Raw genomic sequence first — 20,896 nt, 5'->3', positions numbered from 1 at the left:
ATGAGAGGTTGGAATAATGTGTTGGCAAAATATAGCATATGATCATGTGAAAATAATGTTTGTATTATACCCTTGTAAGCGTCACTTGGGCAGAGAGTGGGCTTCAGAAAGTGGGAATTCATCTTTGAGGTGTAAATGGAAGTCAGCTCACATCACTGCCAAAAGCCAGGAATTTGTCTGCTCCTGGGCAAAATAAATCACTGGCCAGAGGGAAATCAATGAGTCACTGGCCACTCATGGTGCAGTTCTGTTGTCAGTGATGTTTCCAGAGAGGTCTCTGGCACCCCGGGATATTTTTCTGGGGGTAGATAACATTTGCCCGCTCCTCCATAAGGAGCGTGCCTGCTGATCTTGATCAGGGATTAGAGTCTTCAGTGTTTGAAATGAATACATAGGCTTCTGGGGAATAAAGGTTCTCCATGGCTGCCTCATGATAGTGATGTCTAGTTACTTCAGGGCTTTGGACCTTTGGCTCAAATTGGGCCTCATTACCAAAAGAACTGGAAGTAAGTCTATTACAGAAACATTTGTTGTGGTAATGGCATAACTGGAATTTTTCAGGCACCACCAAATTATATATTTAGAGGTAAAGTGGAGAATTTTCCTCCGGCAACAAGCTAGAGATAAATCTATCAATATACCTACAAAAGTTAGCAGATTAGCCACACAGTAAATCCACCAAAGATTCTGTTGGATTCCTATGGACTGAAAAAATGGGCAATTACCACCACTTCTAATCCCATGCTAAACCCACGGGACAAGCGGCAGTAAAGGTAATCAAGCTTTGGCAGTAATTCAGTGGATTTCCTGCCAAATTACCACCAAACTCGTAATGAGACCCCAACTCAACAGGTTGGTCGATGGGCTTCCGCTCTCTTTACTGCACATTTATGAGAGTCCCTCCTTATTTTCCGGGGCTAGTAACCACAATCAAAGATTAATGCTGCTGGGGTGAAGTGTCCAGGTGAGTGAAGGACTTTAAGTTCTTCTGTAACCTTCATTCAAACAGATCTATGCTAGATCTGTGACAATCCCCCCTCTCCCCCAGATTTCTGCTCCGTGGGTAAACATTCTCTCTGCTTTATTTGTAATATGTTCTCCATCAGTGGTTGATTTTACTTCTGTGCTTACAGATGGAGCGGGTGTTAGCACTGGCGATTGGCATTATATTTTCAATAACTGATTTGGTAATTGGGCTTGGTGTCATGCTGGTAGTCATTTCATACCTCAGGTATGGGAAGATGAAGACCTTTTCAAGTTTCTTGCTATTGAATTTGATGCACTTATGTTTCTTCCTTGAACAAAAACAAAGGACTGTCTTCTAGCTCATTAACAGTGTATTCAGATGACATTATTTGTAATTATTTACAAGTTGCTGCTGTAATGTGGCCACATGGAATATGGGCCTTACTTCACCAATGTATTTTTGGACTGTATGATTGAAGATGGAAATGTGGTCAGTTTGGGAAAGGTCTGCCTGGAAACCCACTTGTGTTTGGTTCAGGAAGCTTTTGTCTTGGCTCCATTCTGGTCAATGCTGCAGGGCTGCCCAAAGCGAGGCAGGGTAACTGCTGTTACCATCAGCAAGCCTGGAGAGGGGCAGCCCAACCTCTCCCCATCTCTGCTCCTCTCCTTCCCCCAAGCTAGAGAGACACGCAGTCTGTGCAACACAATGCTGAGGAAGGGTGAAGTGTGAACAATCACCCCACCCTTCCACCATACAGCAAGGTGCTAAGCACCTAAGGAAACCAACAGTCAGGCAGGGATCAGGTTCAAAGACCTGCCCCCCTGCCTCCCAGGGGGCCAGACAGTGGGCTATCCGGCCGGGGGCTGGAACACAACAGCCCCCACTACTATACATATCAAAGACCCAGGGCTCCCCTGGGTCTTATCAATACAGAGCGGCATGCTCTGAGAAAACACAAACAGTTTGTGGACCCTGAACGGGGACCCAAACACAGAGGAGGCACACTGTTTACTCAGTGCCTTCCAAACCTTTGCTTCTTTACCACAAAACCCTCCCACCCTACAAATAAGGGAGAAGAACAAAGGAGAAGAAGTACAAGGCACTGTACGGTGCCCACAACATGTCGTGGGACATGAGAAAAGTTTTGCAACACGCATTCAGCAATTCCTCAAATCCAACTAGCGAACCCAAAAAGAAACAGGAGATGAAAGTGGGTAAGAGTGATAGGGGTGTTCGAGAGGTGGACAATAGAATAGATCAAGTGCGCACTCAACTAGATAAACCTGGTCCGAACCTGGAGAACAGTTTAGAGGATTGGAGTTGGCTGGCAGGTGTCTTATCTGCAAAATCATAACGCTATCAGTGCCCAAGGAGTGTCCAACCCAATCCCGTGTCAAAAGGGATAAAAATCATGAGTTGGAACACACGGGGCTACTTGCATCTCCTCGGAAATTCAGCTGTACACCTGTCATCTTACGACGTCTTTTGCCTGCAGGAAACCTGGCTGTGTGACCTTCCCCTTTTGGACAAGTTTGAGCTATTTTTAAATCCAGCAATAAAGGGCTCGAAAGGGAGACCGAGTTCAGGCCTCCTGTTAGGGGTAAAGCGCACTAGTGGCTTAAAAGTGCTCTCCTCGGTAAACAGGAACCCTTGGATCCAACTTATAAGAATTTCTTCCACGATAAAATCGTTACTACAAGTGCAAGACTGGCAGTTGCTCAAATGCAATATATATTGGGGTCCTACAGCACGCGAGGAGGATACATTTACGGAAGTACTCATGAAAGCAATAGATGATGCTAGGATTGAGTGTCCGAAACTCGAAATTCTTCTATGTGGGGATTTCAATATGGAATGCTATGACAAGAAGCAAAGGAAAATTGAGTTTTTGCCTTTGACCGCCGCTAATAACACAACTAGAGGAGTAAACATGGAGAGGGAACTCACAGCTAGGAATATCCACATGGTAAATGGGAACTTGTTGGGCGACCAGCCAGCTGCCCCTACATGGAAACGGGCCAACCAAATGAGCACATTGGACTACATCTTTGTATCAGAAAATCTTTTTGGAAACCTAAGATCGTTGAAAGTGGTCCCTACGACCCAGAGTGACCACAACATCCTGGAACTCGAAACTCAGCCCTGGGTCACATCTCCCATTATTCCTGCTAAACATCTACCAAACCAGCTCCTCGAGTTAACTCCGGGGGGAAACAGACTACGCATGGGAAGAAAAGAGATGGGCCTGGCGCTGGACTCCTTAATCAAGGACCAAGGCTCCAACCTGATGGAATACGCTGAAGCACTGAAGATCTTTCATACAAAGGGTGTTGCCAAGGGTAACTACCAGTGTACCCGGCACACCTATGATTACCAAGTAGTGACCAAAAAAAAAGTTGCGAGAAAAGCCAGGAGGCAATTTCTTAAACCCCTCACGCAGCACAAACACCAACTAGTGCAACAAGATAGTGAGACAATGTTAAAATTGTTAACTACTAAAAACATCACTGGTATCTGGAAACTGATTAATGAAATAAACATTCCTCCTGACTCCAAGATGGTGAATCCCATAGCAGCAACTGTATGGGAAAGTCACTTTCGGAACCTTTACTCCTTGGGGAAAACCCGTGGTCCACAAACACCCCTATTATCTAACGAGTCTTGGGACCTTAAATATGACAAACAAGACATCCTAGACCTCATTAAAAACTCAAACTCCTCAAGGGCCGCAGGACCGGACGGTCTAACCAACGACATCCTCAAAAAGGACCCGGAAAAATGGGCCTCATTTATGCTGTTGTTGTTCAACGACATTAAAAGATTAAAAAAGTTACCCAAATCGTGGAAGACGTCCATAATCGTCCCGATTTTTAAGAAGGGTGACAGATCCGTGCCAACGAACTATAGACCGATAGCCCTCTTGGACATTGTGGGAAAATGTTTTGCAGCACTTATTTTGAAACATCTGATCGATTGGAGTTGGTTGGCAAATCATTTGGATCCTTGGCAATCAGGTTTTCGTGAGGGCATTGGGACTTCCCTAAATGTTCTAATAATAAACATACTAAAATGCCTGGTCAAGAAAAAGAAATACAAGAACATCTACATTGCCTCCATTGATTTGGAACAAGCGTTCAACTCCTTCGACCGTTGTATTTTATGGCAAAAACTGAGGGTATAGGGTTGTCCGAACAACCTGAGAGAACCCTTGGAAGCACTGCACACTGGGACAACTCTTAAAGTTAGGTTGGACAGACAGGGCAACCTTTCAAACAGTGTGGAGGCTATGAATGGGTTGAAACAGGGCTGTCGGTTGGCTCCAGCGGTATTTTGTCTCTTTATATCTGACATGCAGGAAAGCTTCGAAGCAGTGAGATGCTTCCCCCCAAAGATCGCGGGGACTTCCGTGGGAAGACTGCTGTTCGCTGATGACCTCTGGTTACTAGATCAGACCGCTGTTGGACTACAGCGTCAACTGAAGGCACTGAAGTCGTATATACAAGGAAATGGCCTCCAAATAAATCCAAAGAAATCAAAGATCTTGAGGCTAGGTCCCATCATGGGTGCCAAAAATCTAAAGTGGTTCCTGTCGGGGGAAGTGGTACCAGTAGTTTCAACAATGGTATACCTTGGAGTAAACTTGAACAACAGTATCCAAGATGGTCCGGGTGTTGAAAGACTTAGAAGCAAAGTCATGAACTTGGCTTCTCAAGCGCTTTCAATCAAGCGGCGATACTGTTCCTTCTCTCTCCGACCACTGATAGACTTCTATAAACTGAAAGTTTCGCCCATTTTGACTTATGCTGCGGAGGCAAACTTCTTCCTTACCCCGGAGATTTGGAAATTGTTAGAGGGTTTATTTTGGAAAAGAGTACTGAGCCTACCATCATCTATTCCAATTGAAAGCGTCCGTAAAGAACTGGGCCTATCCTCACTGTACATATCTATGGTTTGGAAATCATTGACACTTCTTGGCAAATGTCTGCACCCACAGGAAAGAAGCGGTTTCTTGGCCATTAATGAAGCCATGACAAGAAAACAGATCCCGGCTTTAACCAAGTGGCAGTTAATCTGCACAGAAATCTTGAACAACATAGCCTTGGAACCAGACAACCTAGTGCAAAACCAACACCTGGTAAAGAGGAAACTTCTGGATTGGGACTGGACAGTTACCTTGGACAGGCTTAGTGCCCTCCCGTCTATAACTCGGGGCACGGACGAGCACTATAGTAGAGGTACCGTGCACCCATATTTGGACAAATTTCCTTCCAACACGGAAAGACACTGCTTTCTAAAATTCCGACTAAATCTTCTCCACACGAGAGAAGTTTTGGGGAGATGAAACAGAAAGAAGGAGCAACCAAGTTTGATGTGTCGTTGCTGTGGACACGAGGTTGAAACTTTACAGCACCTGGTGATGAACTGTGCTAATCTATCCGGATCCAGAGAAAAATAGCTAGGGACGCACTTTCAAAACTTAACTACTTTATCCATGCAGGAGAGGTGGATAATTTTAAGAAGGGGAGGAAAAGTTTCCATGACTTTGGCCCTGTTGAACTTCGTGAAAGAAATGTTTACAAAATTGGACACTTAGTGTCCTTTTTTTTCAGCACACCACTCTTCCTCCCCTATACATAATCGATGTAATTTGTGTTTCTGTAAGAACATTTTTCTTTTAGTATGCATTTAAAGTTTTTTTTTAACTAATTGATGCAATAAAATAAAAAAATAAAAAGAAGGCGGGCATGGGCCAGAGGGGGTAACCTCAAGACCCGGTGCCCGAAAGTATGTTACTAAGATGATATGTGATTATTGTTATCTCCATAACCATATCTGTACAATAAAAACCTATGGCCTTTTATTGCCAACACTTGACAACAATGTGTGAGCCAAATTATTCTGGGTGAGGGTATGGGGTCGGCAAATAATTATGCATGCATATGAGTTCAGCAGTTAAGTGAGTTCTTCAAAGTTTTTGAGATGTTCTCTTCGATGTTGACTAGAATGAGTTGGTAATAGGATTTTAATGGGCCGGTTAGACATTATTTTTGTGGTGTGTAAAATGTAATGAGCCAGCTTGGGCTTTACATAATATTGGCACTAACTCATCTTTACAATATTGGTACAGTCTAGCAGCTAATGTACAGTTCCAGAAATCGGTTGATATAACTGGGCAGCTACTAGAATACATTCAATTTTAGACGTTTTGTATTCACTATTATTACAAACAGCTTCAAATAGAAATTTCACAAAGCTCTAGGAATACAACATTCACCATTAGAAGATATTGGAGCTCATTTTAAATGAGCATGTAATGAAAATGCGTAAAAGCCTTGCGTGAGGCTTTTATGCTTTTCATTTATGTTACAGCTCATTTTCATGCATTAAGTTGCATTGAAGAATGATGGATCGTAACTAACGAGTATACCGCTCCTTTCCACTCCCCCATACAAATACTCCAGCATTTGCGGCAGTGTGCATTTTCAGACTGTCACCAATGCAGGGGATTCCTATGGAGTCGACAGCTTTTTGCACCAGCAAATGAAGGCGAATTCCAGGGGAATCAATTGTGAACTCCTCCTGCCATGTGCAGACTCAAAATACTGGAGGAAAAATAGTCAAGCAGGCTTTCCACCAGCGATGGCCAGCCACTGAAACAACATGGTTACGAGCCTATACAACATTACACCAAAAGAAAAGCACATGCTGCATCCATCATGTGTGGTTAATCTACATGCTCCATGACAAGGAATTCTTCTGTGATGACCTCGCTGATTCACACACAAATATTCTGCCAGAGAATCATCACCCATGAAACAAGGTACCTACAATATCTCATCAGCTTTTGTATTGGATGAGAAGATTCACTTTAGTGCTTTTCACTTCATGAACACATCTCTGCCACATGCAGGCGCAAAGGGAATGAGCAGCGATATTTGCCAGTGCATATCTTGTATCATCTGTATGCCCAAATGCAAAAAGTGTGTTTCTTTCACACTTGCGTGCACACTAGCCACATGCACGTGGGGAGAAGGTTTTGTAACCTGTCCTCTACGTTCTACATAATGTATGGTCAAAGCATAAGTCTATAAATGGAATAAATAACACTTGGCATTTTTATTATGGGGCTTCAACTACCCACTATAGAGTTAGGTATCCAGGATGGTCACAATAAATATATATGTGAAAACTACATAAGCAATAGATTTCAATGGGGATTGTTTGGATAGGTTATTTGGAAATCCAAGGACACATACATCTCTGCTGTGGGAGCATTAGCCAGCTGAGCTATCGGACTGAGCAATAGTAATGTCGAACATGATTTACAGAAAATACAATATTGTTTTGGTGACGAAACACAAACATTCACACACTCCAAAGTCTAATGTTTTTATTGTGCATTTATTTTAACATACTGACTATAACGCCAGGCTTCATTCTATTGGATGTGGCATGAGAGTAATCCAATCTGTACAAAAAATACCATTCTAGGTTAATAACTGTATTTGAGATTGCAAATAGCATAAATACGTTCATACAGAATTAGGAGAGGAGTAAAGTTTCTCAGATGTGCAAAGAACAACCACAATTAATGTATAACCACGGACATACATTGAGGTTAGGACATTTTAAGTTATTGCAAATATGGCAAAGCAAACATATTCTGATAACTGATATATGGATTTTGTGATAGAGTATGGCTTAACCTGCTCTGCCTGGCAGATGAGTTTGTGAATGTCTTTAGCTCTGTCCTCCTTGTTGCTACTGGAAATTACACATTTCTTTTAAGATCTAGGAATCGTTTTCTACAAAAGTGATAATTCTCGGGGGTCTATTCCAAGGCAACAGCACAGCCTTTTATGAAGGCTTTTCCACTCAGCTTCTTAAAGCTTTTAAATTGAGTATGTTCTCTTAACGGTTGGCTAATATTATGTCAGTATCAGAAAAGATCTGTAATTGGATAGTCTAAGTGATTTAATACATTATTTCACACGGAATGAACATTTGATGAAATGCCTACAAAGTGATCTAGGAGGATTGTGAGCTGTACAGTAACATTAAAGTGTTCACAACAGCAAGACTGGAAGATCTTGCAATGTGCCACTTTGGCTACAGAGTTTACACAGTGGCAAGTTCTTTCAATGCCACAAACTTGTTTTTCCTAACAAGTGATAAACACATAACGATCGAATGCTCTGCATCTGCTGACAAAGATGGCTGCTCATAGTTTTACAGGACTACATGGAGCTGCAGGGCTGTATGTAAGCTTGCAAACCACATCACTCATCAAATTCGGATGCACAAGTGATGACCCTCCTCAGAATGGATCCGACCTTTCAGGGGAACTGCTTTGGTTGGTCTAAATCAATCGCACCCCATCTTCACAGACTAGAACCAATCTTTGTGGCTAGAAAGCTACATATTTTCTTCTAGAAATAGCCCTCCAGCATTTGTCTGACAAGTGATGTGTTTGAAAGAAGATGTTAGTGGCAGAGAATACAAAAATTACCTAAGTGTCTCTAAAGCCCCTAAGTCTTTTTATGAAAACTAGATGGTTGAATTCTGTTGGGTATGTCAACCAACCACATTACAAAATCAAGGCACTTTTTCAAGTTATACAGAATGAATATTTATGTGAAAAATTACAGATTTTGAATTTCAATGGAGAATTTGCTGAATATATGGTACCCCTGAAACGCAGCATACCTTGATCTGGTGGGGCAACTAAAGCAGCCCTTGATCAGCACCATTAACAGTCATATCTGTTAGTGTGGAAATAAAGTCAGTCCTTCGTGCAGCATCTTTAATAGTCATGTCTGGAGCAACACACCTTTGTGACATTATAGCAGCTCTCTTGCCTTGCAAACATCTGTTTAGTTCTGGCAAATGCAACATCTGAGTGATAGATCATGCTCCGGCGACCTTGTTTTACTGTTATTATCAGTCTATGGTTAATATATAACCTGATCATATCATGGGCAGGGCATGTGACACATTGACAGCGCTTCCATTTCTTTAAAGCTGTAATTGGAGGGGTAAAAATGAATTCCAGTTAGACAACCAGCACGGCAGATCTGACCTTAATGCGCAATAACAGGCATGTGGACTGATGACAAGCATCACATCTTCACAAAAGGAAGATGTAGAACTGAGGAGACACTTTGCCTAGGAATGTCCCCGTTCTTATCTAATGTGTAGAATACTTGTAGGAGTCTATCATATTGCGAAAATATGTTCTTATTTTACAAATTGCTGCATGCCAAACAAATACATAATACACACAGCAGAGAGAAAAACAAATGTTTGTTGATGAGGCCCAAAACCTGACATTGTGTGTTTTCCCTTAGCCACTGTCTCCTACAAAGGAGTGTACAACATCCAGTAGAGCTGGCTCATGTTGCTGCAGTGTTTTGGAGGCGCAGGAGTTTTTTTGCGTGCCCTTTTCAGCTCTTCTAACCATCTTGCTGCCATATTTTTTCCGGTGGTTGTAAAGGGTTTTGTGGCTGCTCGGTGGTCTAAGGCCTCGGTGGTCCAGGTGCTGAGTATTTCTTACACTGAGTCTGGGACCAGTCTGTTCAATTCATCAATGTTCGGTTGAGTCGATTCTAGCTGATCTTTTAGAGATTCCAGGTCAAGGTTTTTCCAGTTTCATTTCCTTGTGGTGTGAAATATTGTGTTTCTGGGCAATAAGCAGGTTTAAAGTTTGATGGAGAATGGTATTAGGTAGTGATCACTCCATACAATTGGTATTGGTGGGGCCAAAATCTTTCTTCCCTGCTTAGTTTCCTTTGAAATCAACATGTTGTAGTGATGTACTCCTCCATCAGCACTGCACTGTAAATACAACTGTCTGTTGTGCCAACCCATTGTTGGATCAGTCAACACCAGACTCCACCTTTGGCAAGAGGAGTTGTAATGAATGATCTATATGTACATCAAGATAAAAAGCAGGCATGAGTTTTTGAAAGTACCAATCAGTACAGAAGAACAACCCTACCTAGGTTACATTAATAGACAGACCTCATAAAAGGTTATAATTGAATTGCATCATCCCTTACTACATGGTCAATCCTTTGGAGCACTGAGATGTGGTCGATGGTGCATTGCACCAAACTAATCTCTGCAATAGCAGAGTTCTAAGTCATTTCTACTTGGGATATTGCTAAAGCCGTAGCTAACCTTATGGCCCATTGCATGCCCATGAGATGTCTTAAAGTGCAGTCTGACACATTAATTAAATAAAAATACAGATTGGAAGACTCTGGGACATTAAATTGGGGGTGGACTATTTCAATAGTGTGAACAACTGAATTGTGTATCAAAATAAATGATTACATATGGCTGTTCATGTATGAAAATATAAATATGTGTGTTGTAGTAATATTTCCATATGGCCCTCTTTCTAGATTACTGCTCATCAGCATATGTTGGTTGGGGTTAGAACCCCCCCCCCAATTCTATTTTCATGCTGCCTCTCCTGAAAGACCCCTTCAAAGGAAGCATGCAGAATCGGCCTATGCGAAGGGGTACACATACTACCGAGGTGACTTAGTGCATCCACAGAGATATTCCGGATATCCTAATGATAGACCAAGACTATTTTGCAATATTACCCGGAATTAAAATGTAGTGATGTCAGAGTGTGTCTGGATCATTCTGCTGAAACTATATTTGATGACGTATGAGTCGGAGATGCACAGGGAATGCAAAATGGGAAAAGCTCAAGGTAACCTTCACGTTTAAAAGAAAGTCTTAATAAGCATAGTCTAGGCTCATGCATCCATTTCCCATGGCAAGCGCATGTGTGAGTTGTGTATTGTAGGGCAGCTCAACGGCAGCAGTGTGTGGAATACAAATCTGCCTTATACACCACAACCATTTGTAATTTACTAAAGTCCCAAATATTCACGAAGCACATTGGCTCATGAAAGACCAATTAACCTGAAAGTCTAAGTTGCCTCAAATTCTTCAGATTATTTTCTTTTGAAAGAAACATAAATCTATTCGAAGGGCTTTGGCAATGCATTTTCATTGGACATAAAGCTTTTGGCAAACATTAAATGTTGGCATGTGGTATGTGGCATGTGAGTTTACACGTTTGATACAGTATGCGTTTATAGGGATATTCTCCATAAATAGAAATAATCTTGCTGAAATAAATAATACACAATAATACTTTGCAGAGTAAATACAAAAATAAAGTTTTTTAGTAGCACTTCTATAAATGTGTGGTGACCCTTTTTCAGTTTGAAATTAACAACCAGCATGCGTGCTGCAGCCCAAGCTAGAATAATGGAGAACCGTGGCCACTCGTTGACGGATGTCAATTTGGTGGCCTATATGCATGAATCCTTGATTTAGCCAAGTAATTGGTCATGTGCTGGTGCAATTGGTGTTGGTCAATTACTTTCAATGATTTAAAATGTGGCCACCTCTGCTATAACACAGCGGTCGTGGCTGAGGCTATTATTAATACCTGTATTCATAATGAACAATAAATGCAATTTAGTACATATCAAAGCGCGGGGCACTACTGAGGAGCAGGGAATCAGAAATACAGCAGTGCTATGCTGTATGCTGCACTGTTTGGAGTAGTTTTTCAAATGTGGTACCTGGATTTCTGGCATGCTGGATCCAACACAACGCTAACCAAGTCTTTTACTCAGCCCTCACACTCAGCCAATATTTGTCAGAATTGCCATTTGTCAATATGTCACGAGGAGCAAATGTGTCCAATCCTGGAACGTTAGAAAACAGCAATTTGCATGCTGGTGCTTGCAGTTCTTTTAACTTTGTCTAGAACAAGAGTCTGCAACCTGAGGCTCTCCAAATGTTTTGGACTATGCTGTCCATGTTCCCTCACCATTGACTTTCCTGGCTACGGAGAATGGCCCTCATTACAACACTGGCGGTGACCTATGGCGCTATTAGCACCATGGTTGCTGCCGATGTTGTAACGAGTCCGCCAATGTTCAATGGGGAATTACCACCCCATTCCAAGGTTGGCGGGGCGGTAATTCCCCATTGAACATTGGCCCTTCCCCGTTCCCATTTTTGCCCCATAGGGCTCAATGGGGCTGGGGAAGGCGGTAATTACGGTACCGCAAATTGCCTCGAAGGTCCCTTTCCGGGTCCCTACTTTAACGGCTGGTCCAGACCAGCCGTTCAGGTCGGGTCCCGCAAAGGGACCTCATAATTAGGCGCTAAGGGGTTAACGGCGCCGCAGCCTTTTACGGCGCCGTTAACCCCTTAGCGCCAGGGTCGTAATGACCCGCAATGTGATTTGTAATAAAAAAAACATCTAGAGAACCAAAGTTTACACACCCCTGGACTAGAAGGAATAGCATGTAAACAAATGCTGCCTAAAAAGACAAGTCTCCATAATTACACCTGGTGACATGTAGCCCTTAGGAATTCTCCATTGCTTGCCCTACAGTCCTGCTCCAGAATAGTTTTAGCGGCATTCGATTAGCACGCATCAACCACTAGCACCACCGCAAGGTCAGAGCTCCTTTCACACTCCTACACAGTTCATTGCATGTGCTCAACATAGCTAGACCCTCTTTGCATGTTGCTTGTACATCATACAGTGCCTGCATTTTTTAGTCTTCAAAAGCAAGAACCTTGCTAATTATTGGGTATTATCCCTCTATTGCATACATGGTGTTGGCATGGTCCAAGCATTAGAGGACAGCATCATACGTTGCACTGTTGCTATTGCCACTCAGGTGAGCATCTCACTATGGCCGGTGCTGCGTTCCACAAGAAATATGCGGTAAATTATAGGGTTGACTCAGCAATGGGCTAATCCCAAAAAGAAAGATGCATGTTAGCTTTTTAATCCTTCATTCAGTTTTGTTCTCGTTTCATTCCATGACTGAGAAACAATAGGTATGAATTGATACTGCACTCTGGGGTCACTTTTCTTAAGTGTCCTGAAGAAGGGCGCCTTCAATAGCAATTTTGCTATTTCAACTCTATTTTACCGAATATGATAAGTGGGGAAAAATATGTGTTTTCTTCCGTTGCTTGCTCATATTGTATAATCTTGGGACATGAGTTTCCAATCTTCCTTCTTGAGCAATATGAAGAATATGGAGAATACAAACTCATTTCAAAGCTCTCAAGTTGAACCATGTCAGGACTGAGCAGTTCATCCAGTCCATGTGTTTGCTTTGCATTCTGGCATTTGGACAAACACACTGTCAGTTTTTTTTGGTCTTTGGATAAACATCTCAAAAGTGGTATTTGGTACAGTAGTACTTTGCACAATGTACTGTTCAGTGGTATGACCAACCCAGTCTTTTCGGGGGGACACACTTACTGCTGGCTGGTTCAGAATGTTTTTGTGGTGTCGCAGTTGGTCCATGTTATGTGCATTCACAAAACCATTATACACCGAGGAATTGCTCTGCTGCCATTTTCACTCATTTCCAGGGGTAATTGTCCTTGTATCTTTATTCCAACCCTCCAGATATTCTGGCCATGTCCTTGAAATGGTGATGTTCAATTTTCCAAGACTTCAAGAGCTCAGTTTCCTTCCTGATGCAATCCAAATGGTAAAACTTTGTAACATCTTGCTGTGGGTGGCACGTGGCATCCTACTTTCACTTGGCACACATACATTGTCCTTTCTTTCCAATGTTACTAAAAATAGTCTCTCCGCCTTTCTTCATTGAGGAACGTTGGATTGTATTGCCCAGGGTAGATGCAGGAATGTCGTGATCCTGGGACACCAGCGATGGGATAAAGCCCATTTCTTTCAAGTTCAGGGTTTCTTAAACCAGGCTGTATGAAAGGAAAAAAAAAACACAAGAAAACCATTACATTTAATTGTTAGATGTCATGTGATTTTTGAAGTTATTGCAAAAGTAATCAATCATTGTCTGCATGATGACGGAAGGGACGAGCAATCCTCCACTTGGCAAGCATTTGTTGCCACTTATGTTTTCACTTTGTCAACACAGTAGCAGAAATTCGTTTTTAGTTTGTTTTGTTCTTTAATGCACAAATGTGCTCACAACTGTCAAATGTTTTACACCATGACTGACTTTGATGCTCAAGTGACATGCATTCTATTGTGCTAATCCCTCGTCATGTAGAGGGCACATTGCACAAGCATAATGAGTGTACCTGCAAAGTACACTCAGCTATTATTTAAAATGAATTGTCTGCAAAATATGGGCTCCACGGCAGAGAGAGATCATTTAATTACACAAAACTAGAAATAAAAATGTTACTACAAAATTGAAATAAAATGTTCTTGTTTGAAATAGGCAAGCAAGGTTTAGCTGCAAAACAAAAGTCTGAAAAGCACTCTTAGAAATTGTCATAGAGCTAACACCCCAAACAACTGGGATACCATTAAATCAGGAAACAGATAATAAATATACAAAAACCATACACCAAAAAGAAAAGGAAATGTTCAATCTGGGGAACAGCTCTGGATGATAGCACTCATATAATATTACTCTGTCTGAAACGGATATAATGTAATAGGTTCTGGCTACTCTTGGTGTTCCTGTTAAATCAGGTAAAACCAGTGAAAGATGCCATAACTGTTTGTTTAAATGGAGACACAAGGAATATTTGAACTGGGGTGGCACAGAACCCGAAAGTCACATTTTGAAAAGAACATTGCACCGTGAATACTTACAGTTTCCGTGGCTTGTAAAAACAATTCCATTGTTTTACAACACGGATCTTTTGGTGATGGTTATTTATTTATGAAGACAAAAGTGGTTTCAAGCATTTGCTCTTTATCAGGTGTACACTGTAAATGCAAGTTCAAACTATTTGAAATTGTATTTAAAAGCTTTATGCATGTTTTAAAATGCTTATTTTCTCATTGACTGTTGCCTTTAACATGGTATTACTGGTTTGAATTAACTTAAACACCAATAAAATTTGCGATTCTTTGGTTGGAAAGCATTTTGTGTCCTGCTTCAGTTTTGATTTTAAAATACTTATTTAATCCATTATATATTATTGTAATTAATTAATTTTCACTTCAGACATGCCTTCACTTTATTCCCAGTGAGTGAATTTGCATGTATTCAAACTTACCAATGAATTATGGGAAAGGCTGACAACTTATACATTTCTTATTTTATTTTTTTCTAAAATCTCAATATGCCAATGGAAATACGAGGCCTACATAATGAACCAAACCTCAAAGGTGTGTCTGCCCACTTTAATTTCTATGTTAAATAAACATATTTAAGACAGTTTTGGTATTAGTACTTAATAATGTTTACTTTCTACAAATAGTAAAGCATCATAACACATACATTTCTTAAGTAGGCTTTGTTTGTCTTGAGGCCAAACATGCCAATGGAAATAAGAATCATTCTGAACCTCAAAGTGGAATCTACCCCCTTTAATTTGTATTTTAAATAGTTGTTTTACTCCATTTTACATTTTTGAAGATAAATAATTTGTATTTTAGACAAGCAAGCAGGTAGGTTCTACATGGAGAGGAAAGACTGTACTCATTTGAAGCAATATGTATTTGGATAATATGCATGCACAAGCTTAATGGTCTCAACATAGATCGGGCGTTCCCTTTTGATCTTGAGTGAATAAATGAAGTGGAGGAATGTGTATTCATGAAAGTGTGGACACATGAGTAGATCAAGATTCCTGGTCAGTAGCCATATCACTGGCCATTAAAGAAGGACAAGATGATGTGATATGTGAATGATAATATTATTAAGGCATTAACCCCTGATGATATTAAGCATTGGAAAAGACTGTCGAGTACATTATTTTTAGTTACAAATATTTGTTTGGGATTTAGAGGCACTGTAAAGGAACTAAGAGGATTCCTTCCTAGAGGACCTGGGCTAATATAATATATTCTGACTTGTTAATCTCTGGCAGGGGTTGGGGAACTGAGTGGAGCGATCAGTGATTGGTGAGATGTTCTTTGAAGAGTAGGGCCTTCGTGTCCTTCCTGAAACATAGAAGGTAGTGGGCCTGTCTGCTCTGCATTGGTCGCTTCTTTCAGGACACCTAGCAGGAAAATGCTTGTTGTTGTTTTTCCCTCTTGCATTTCTTTGTTTTCAGGCTAATAACGTTGTGACTTTTGGGGGTGCATTGGCCTCCAGAAATGGTGAACATATGAGGGATTTTGAAAACCTGTTTATGCTGAAGACATTATATGTGCAAGCATAGAGGTATCTCCTCAAGTATATCAAGCGTCCGTCATCAAGACCCCTGTCAGGTGGGTGTAGCCCATTCACATCTGTTTTTATTCTTTGCATTGTGGTAGTTATAGTTTTGTCTTTTTTCATACACAATAAAGGATTACAGCTCTGAGAATGCAAAGCAAAAAAAGGACTCGATAGGCTACTACCGCTCCTGGAATTAAAAATGGTAGACATCTATGCATCAATTCAGCACCCAAAAGAACCGGTTAAGCAAAAACATTTGCTGTCCTGTTGGGCCAGTGAGATGTTTTTATCCTAGAAGTAAGTATGAATAAACTTTGCAATATATGTGCAATGTGCAGCCCTGTTTGACAATGTAGAACTGCTCTGCAAGGCATGTCCTCTTTCTGTTCCATAATGTGTCTTGAAAGCATCAAGCTGGAATGCTATATAGAGGGGAGTGGTTTTTCACTTTTATACGTTTTTTATCAAGTGCAGATTTGCCTTATTAATCAGAGAAGCACGACAGTTAATATATTTCAATATATTATGTCATTATTCTGACCATTCAACTTGACATTCAGCACAAAACACATGAGGATTTCTTTTTAATGATATTTTATTTATTGTGGCTTTAATAAGACACCAGCTGCAAGGGAAGTCACTTCTTAGCACCTCCAAGGCAAAGTGAAGTGGGAAAGACATCTGAACTTGAACAGGCCTTGGAAACCTTTGGATCAGTGAAGTGCCAAGGTGAGGGAAGATGGTGAAGGTCAAGCATGTAATAAAAAGAGCAAGTGAAAGGTCAAGCAACTGTGATGGTCATTGGGGGCCTGACGGAAGGCCATATTATCTGGTAAAAGCTGGAGGTGCCAAAGAAGTCCCTGCAGCAAAGAATATGCAGAATATGCCCTTCCCTAGTCATGGAACTGCAAGCAACCAAGTGCAATTGGGCTGTTCAAATGGGGGCAAGCCAAGGGCAGGTTGACAAGCAAAGTCTTGAACCGCCAAGAAAGATACATCATCGCAGGTCCTCTCTTAACGTCAACGTTTTCATAACGAGGGTAAGGAGAGAAGACCCTCACGTCGGCAGCAAGAGTAAGCTCTCCTAAAGCAAAAGATTGCATAAAGAACTTGGTTTTCAACATTTCTCCTGAGCAAGGATTATTCTCCACAGATTTAATTTCATCTGGAAGCTCATTACAGAGGATGACCCCCCCCCCGCCACATGCAGGGTTCTTCCTCCAGTTTAGTTTTCTTGAAGGATGGCCGGCCCCTCCAAAGATCTGGAAGCAGCAGAACGCAAGAACCTGGAGGGGAGACATGTCTCCACTTTTTGTCTAAGGTAGACTGTACCCATGCTGAAGTAGGCTCAGTGAGTCATGCAAAGAGATTTGAGGATAATGCAAGCATTGATCGGAACCCAGTGCCGGGAGAACATAGCAGGTGTTGCATGTGGCCACGGGTTCAAGCCAAGGATTAACCTGACTACTGTTCTCTGAATACTTTGCTGTAAGACAGTGAGGATTTTTGGAAGGCCCTGGAGGAGACTAAGCAGTTGTAAATGGATGAAAGTGCCAAGGCAGATGGCAATTGACTTCCATGTTTAACAATGGTAGGATACATCTGAGGACATGCCGCTGGAAGTCGGGTTATTTTGTGAGTTGTTGGACCTGCATTAAAAACGAGGGGGACTGTTGTAGGTAAGACCCACAATCATTGCTGAGGAGGAGATGATTGGAGGAGCCCCTACAACAAGGGTGAGGTGCAGGCATTCTCAATCACTCTTTCCTGGATCTTGAGCAAGCAGTCAGGGATGGGATACTGGTCAGCTGGTGGGATGCACAGACTGATGCCACAGTATTCACATACATTCAAAAACTGCAAATACTGTGCAGGAATGCCAAAAGATGACGTGTTTTAAAAAGGCAGCACTGCCTCGATGCGGCCTCAATACTCAGTGGGGCTATAGCAGGGGCTCTGCTGAGGTACACATTGCTCTTTCAATCTACTTGCACCTCAAATTACATTACAATACATTTCAATTGAACCATCTTCTAACCCATATAGTTACATATCTAGTCACTCTAAACTCAAAAACAAATAGTTAACATTTTAAAAGTTTAAGTGGGGTTTAACAATGTTATGCCAATACTGTAAAAAGTGAAAAAAGACATATAGGTCCCAAAGGTTGAATTGGAATATTTCTGGTATCCCCCCTTTCCTTCACCTAGAAAACTTCCCCTGCACTTACTGAGTCTACCTTCACTTTGGCAGACATTGTTTTTGTCATGCATGTACTCCTCCATGCCTTTACTTCATCTGCATCTTCAAAGGGAATGCATGAGGTTAAGGTTAGCTAAAGGTTAGGGGGTACGGTACAACGGTGGCAGGGGGGTAGAATATGAGGTAACCAAAGAATTGGGGTACAGAGGGTCTCCCCCTGTAATGACACATTGAATGCTATGGGAAGTGAAAGACAGGAGAAGTAAAGGTATGGAGAAGTCAATGTGACTCAGTGAATGTATGTCGAAGTCAATGCAGGGGAAGAAAAGACATACATTCATCTGAACAACTTCATAATTCTGAAATGCATCCTCTGTTACTTTTTCATACATGTCGACATGCCCCATTCCATTGAGGATCCCTACTCTAATCTTGGTTTTAACGTTCTCTATTATAAATCCGGGACTATAAGTCTCAGAACGCAAAGAGAATAGCAGGACTTCATTTTCTCCACAATTATGTGTTTACTCTCATGTAATCCGGCTAATCTCTGACATTCCATTGACAGTCTGGGAAAACTGCTCATAAGTTAAGCATTCGGTTTTGATATGAGGCCATCCTGCATGTGTTCGAGCCTCCAGCAGAGCTGACTAAGTCCTTTATCCTTTCAAGGTCGACACATTGAGTACTATTAAACTGGGCAACAACACCAGCAATTAATGAAGCAGTAGGAGTCTGGCGTGAAGCGCTATGTGTAAAACTGATATTATCAATATATAACGCTTTCCAATGAAAGTCATTACTAAAGTAGTCCTAAAGACGACAATGGGCCTCATCACAAGTTGGGCGGTATCCCTGCTGGCATACTGCCCAACTATATTAGCGTTAGGGCCCACCTGTCTGGCGGATCCTGCCCTGTGCAGGGCGAATGGGTGGGGTTGGTCACATTTCACTATTGCCAGTACACCCCAGACTGGTACACTTAATCGATGTACATTCTACATCATTCTGCTTGCAACAACACTGGGTGTTGAATTGAAGATAAATTAGTTTTTGTAAAATGTACAAAGAACTGAAAACTGCATGAATACCAAATGCATAAGCAACTACACAGTCCCCACCTAGCCTCATCACTAGACTCACCAGTGCTGGCTTATAAATCAACAGTGCTTTGCTTATGCAGGCGGAATCCCAAATTAAGTGCTATATAAAAACATGATATTAATGTGATTACTCCCCTCAGATGTCCTGTTTCTCCCCACCTTTTAATTTCCAAGGATGGGTGACTGCTTCAGAATCTTGCTAATGCATCATTCTTCCCAAAAGGAATAACGAAAATACAGAAAGCTGGAAAATGCATGGAACTTCTCGACTCTTCACCTAGGGCATGTGCTACAAAGCAGTGAGGGAATAGGGCTGAACCTCCCTGGACAGCCGCTATAGGAAATGCTGTCTAACTGGAGTGCCACTCCAGGGACAGCTGACGTATGATTGGCCAGGGTGGCCACTTTAGAGTTTTCATCATAAAAAACAAGCATTACCTCTCCAGATGATTAGATGCCGAGGCAAAGTGGCAAAATAGGATGTATCAGTGAAAATGAGGAAAAGAAGCAGTGACATCAATACACGTGCAGTGGTCGAAGTGGGTGGGAGCGGTCGGGAACAGTGCTCCTCTACTTCTTTTAATTAAGTTTTACAGTTCCTATATTTTTATTTTAAAAAGAAACCGTTCCGGAATGGTTTCGCTTTAAAATAAAAGTGTGGGAAGAAGTTGAAACTTTCACTTTCAGTGCACTGCATTGAGCATTCCCCTAAACAGCAGGTGCATCTGTTTGGGGGTTTGTATTGTGAGTGGGTGGGTGCGTGGCGATGGAGTTTGTGGGGAGCGGTGCAGGCCAGTATGGAACATAGTTCCACTACTTTCTTTCGTACACTTCGACCACTGTACACGTGTAACTGCTCATTTTTTTTATTATTATTATTTCATTTAGTTTATACAAACTTTTTGAAAAATGAGAAGAATTTCCATTTTACACTGTGTCCGAAAAGCAGAGTAGAAACAGAATACATCTCAATCACGTTGGTTTATGCAGCAGTTTTAATGTCCTTTGTTGCTAGCCTTCCAGCTCCTCATTTCCTGTCCATATTTGGTTTGCGGATTCTGTTTCTTTCCATGAGTAGGTCATCCGATTTTCCTTATTCCCACCTATTTGGACTCTGCTTCCATGACACGTATAGGGCTTCTTTCTCCGCTGTGTTAACCAAATTGATTTAAATTCTTAGCACGATCTCCACGTTTTGTAGGAAATTAGTCAACCCAAAAATGTCCTTTTCTCGCGGGTTGAAAAATTTACGCCACAACTCATCTCCGCACAAGGCAGAGTATTGTTTTACTAAGTTTCCTAAATGCACAGATCTCATGTCTTTCAGGTTTTCGCAATACAATACAAGATGTTTGAGCGTCTCATGCTGTTTAGTACAGAATCGACAACTTAGTGGTGCTGACGCATTCAGAGTTCTTATGGCATAACTTACTCTTGTATTAAATAAA

The 20,896-nt window shown here is 41.5% G+C and overlaps 1 protein-coding gene across 2 annotated transcripts in view; it reads right to left on the bottom strand.

Moving 5' to 3' along the window:
- Positions 1–7,343: 7,343 nt before the first annotated feature.
- HEG1 (heart development protein with EGF like domains 1) overlaps positions 7,344–20,896 on the bottom strand; it is a 313,164-nt gene continuing 299,611 nt past the window's right edge. For both annotated transcript variants that reach the window (XM_069616645.1, XM_069616646.1), the window contains one exon: positions 7,344–13,756. In XM_069616645.1, coding sequence (XP_069472746.1) covers positions 13,616–13,756 — 141 coding nt within the window. In that variant the 3' untranslated portion in view covers positions 7,344–13,615. The remainder of the gene's footprint in view (positions 13,757–20,896) is intronic.

The sequence above is a fragment of the Ambystoma mexicanum genome, chromosome 9 (genome assembly GCF_040938575.1).
Source record: "Ambystoma mexicanum isolate Mex_15411 chromosome 9, UKY_AmexF1_1, whole genome shotgun sequence".
Classification (NCBI taxonomy): Eukaryota; Metazoa; Chordata; class Amphibia; order Caudata; family Ambystomatidae; genus Ambystoma; species Ambystoma mexicanum.
Note: the sequence above shows the minus strand (reverse complement) of the source record. Positions and strands in the feature narration are given on the sequence as shown.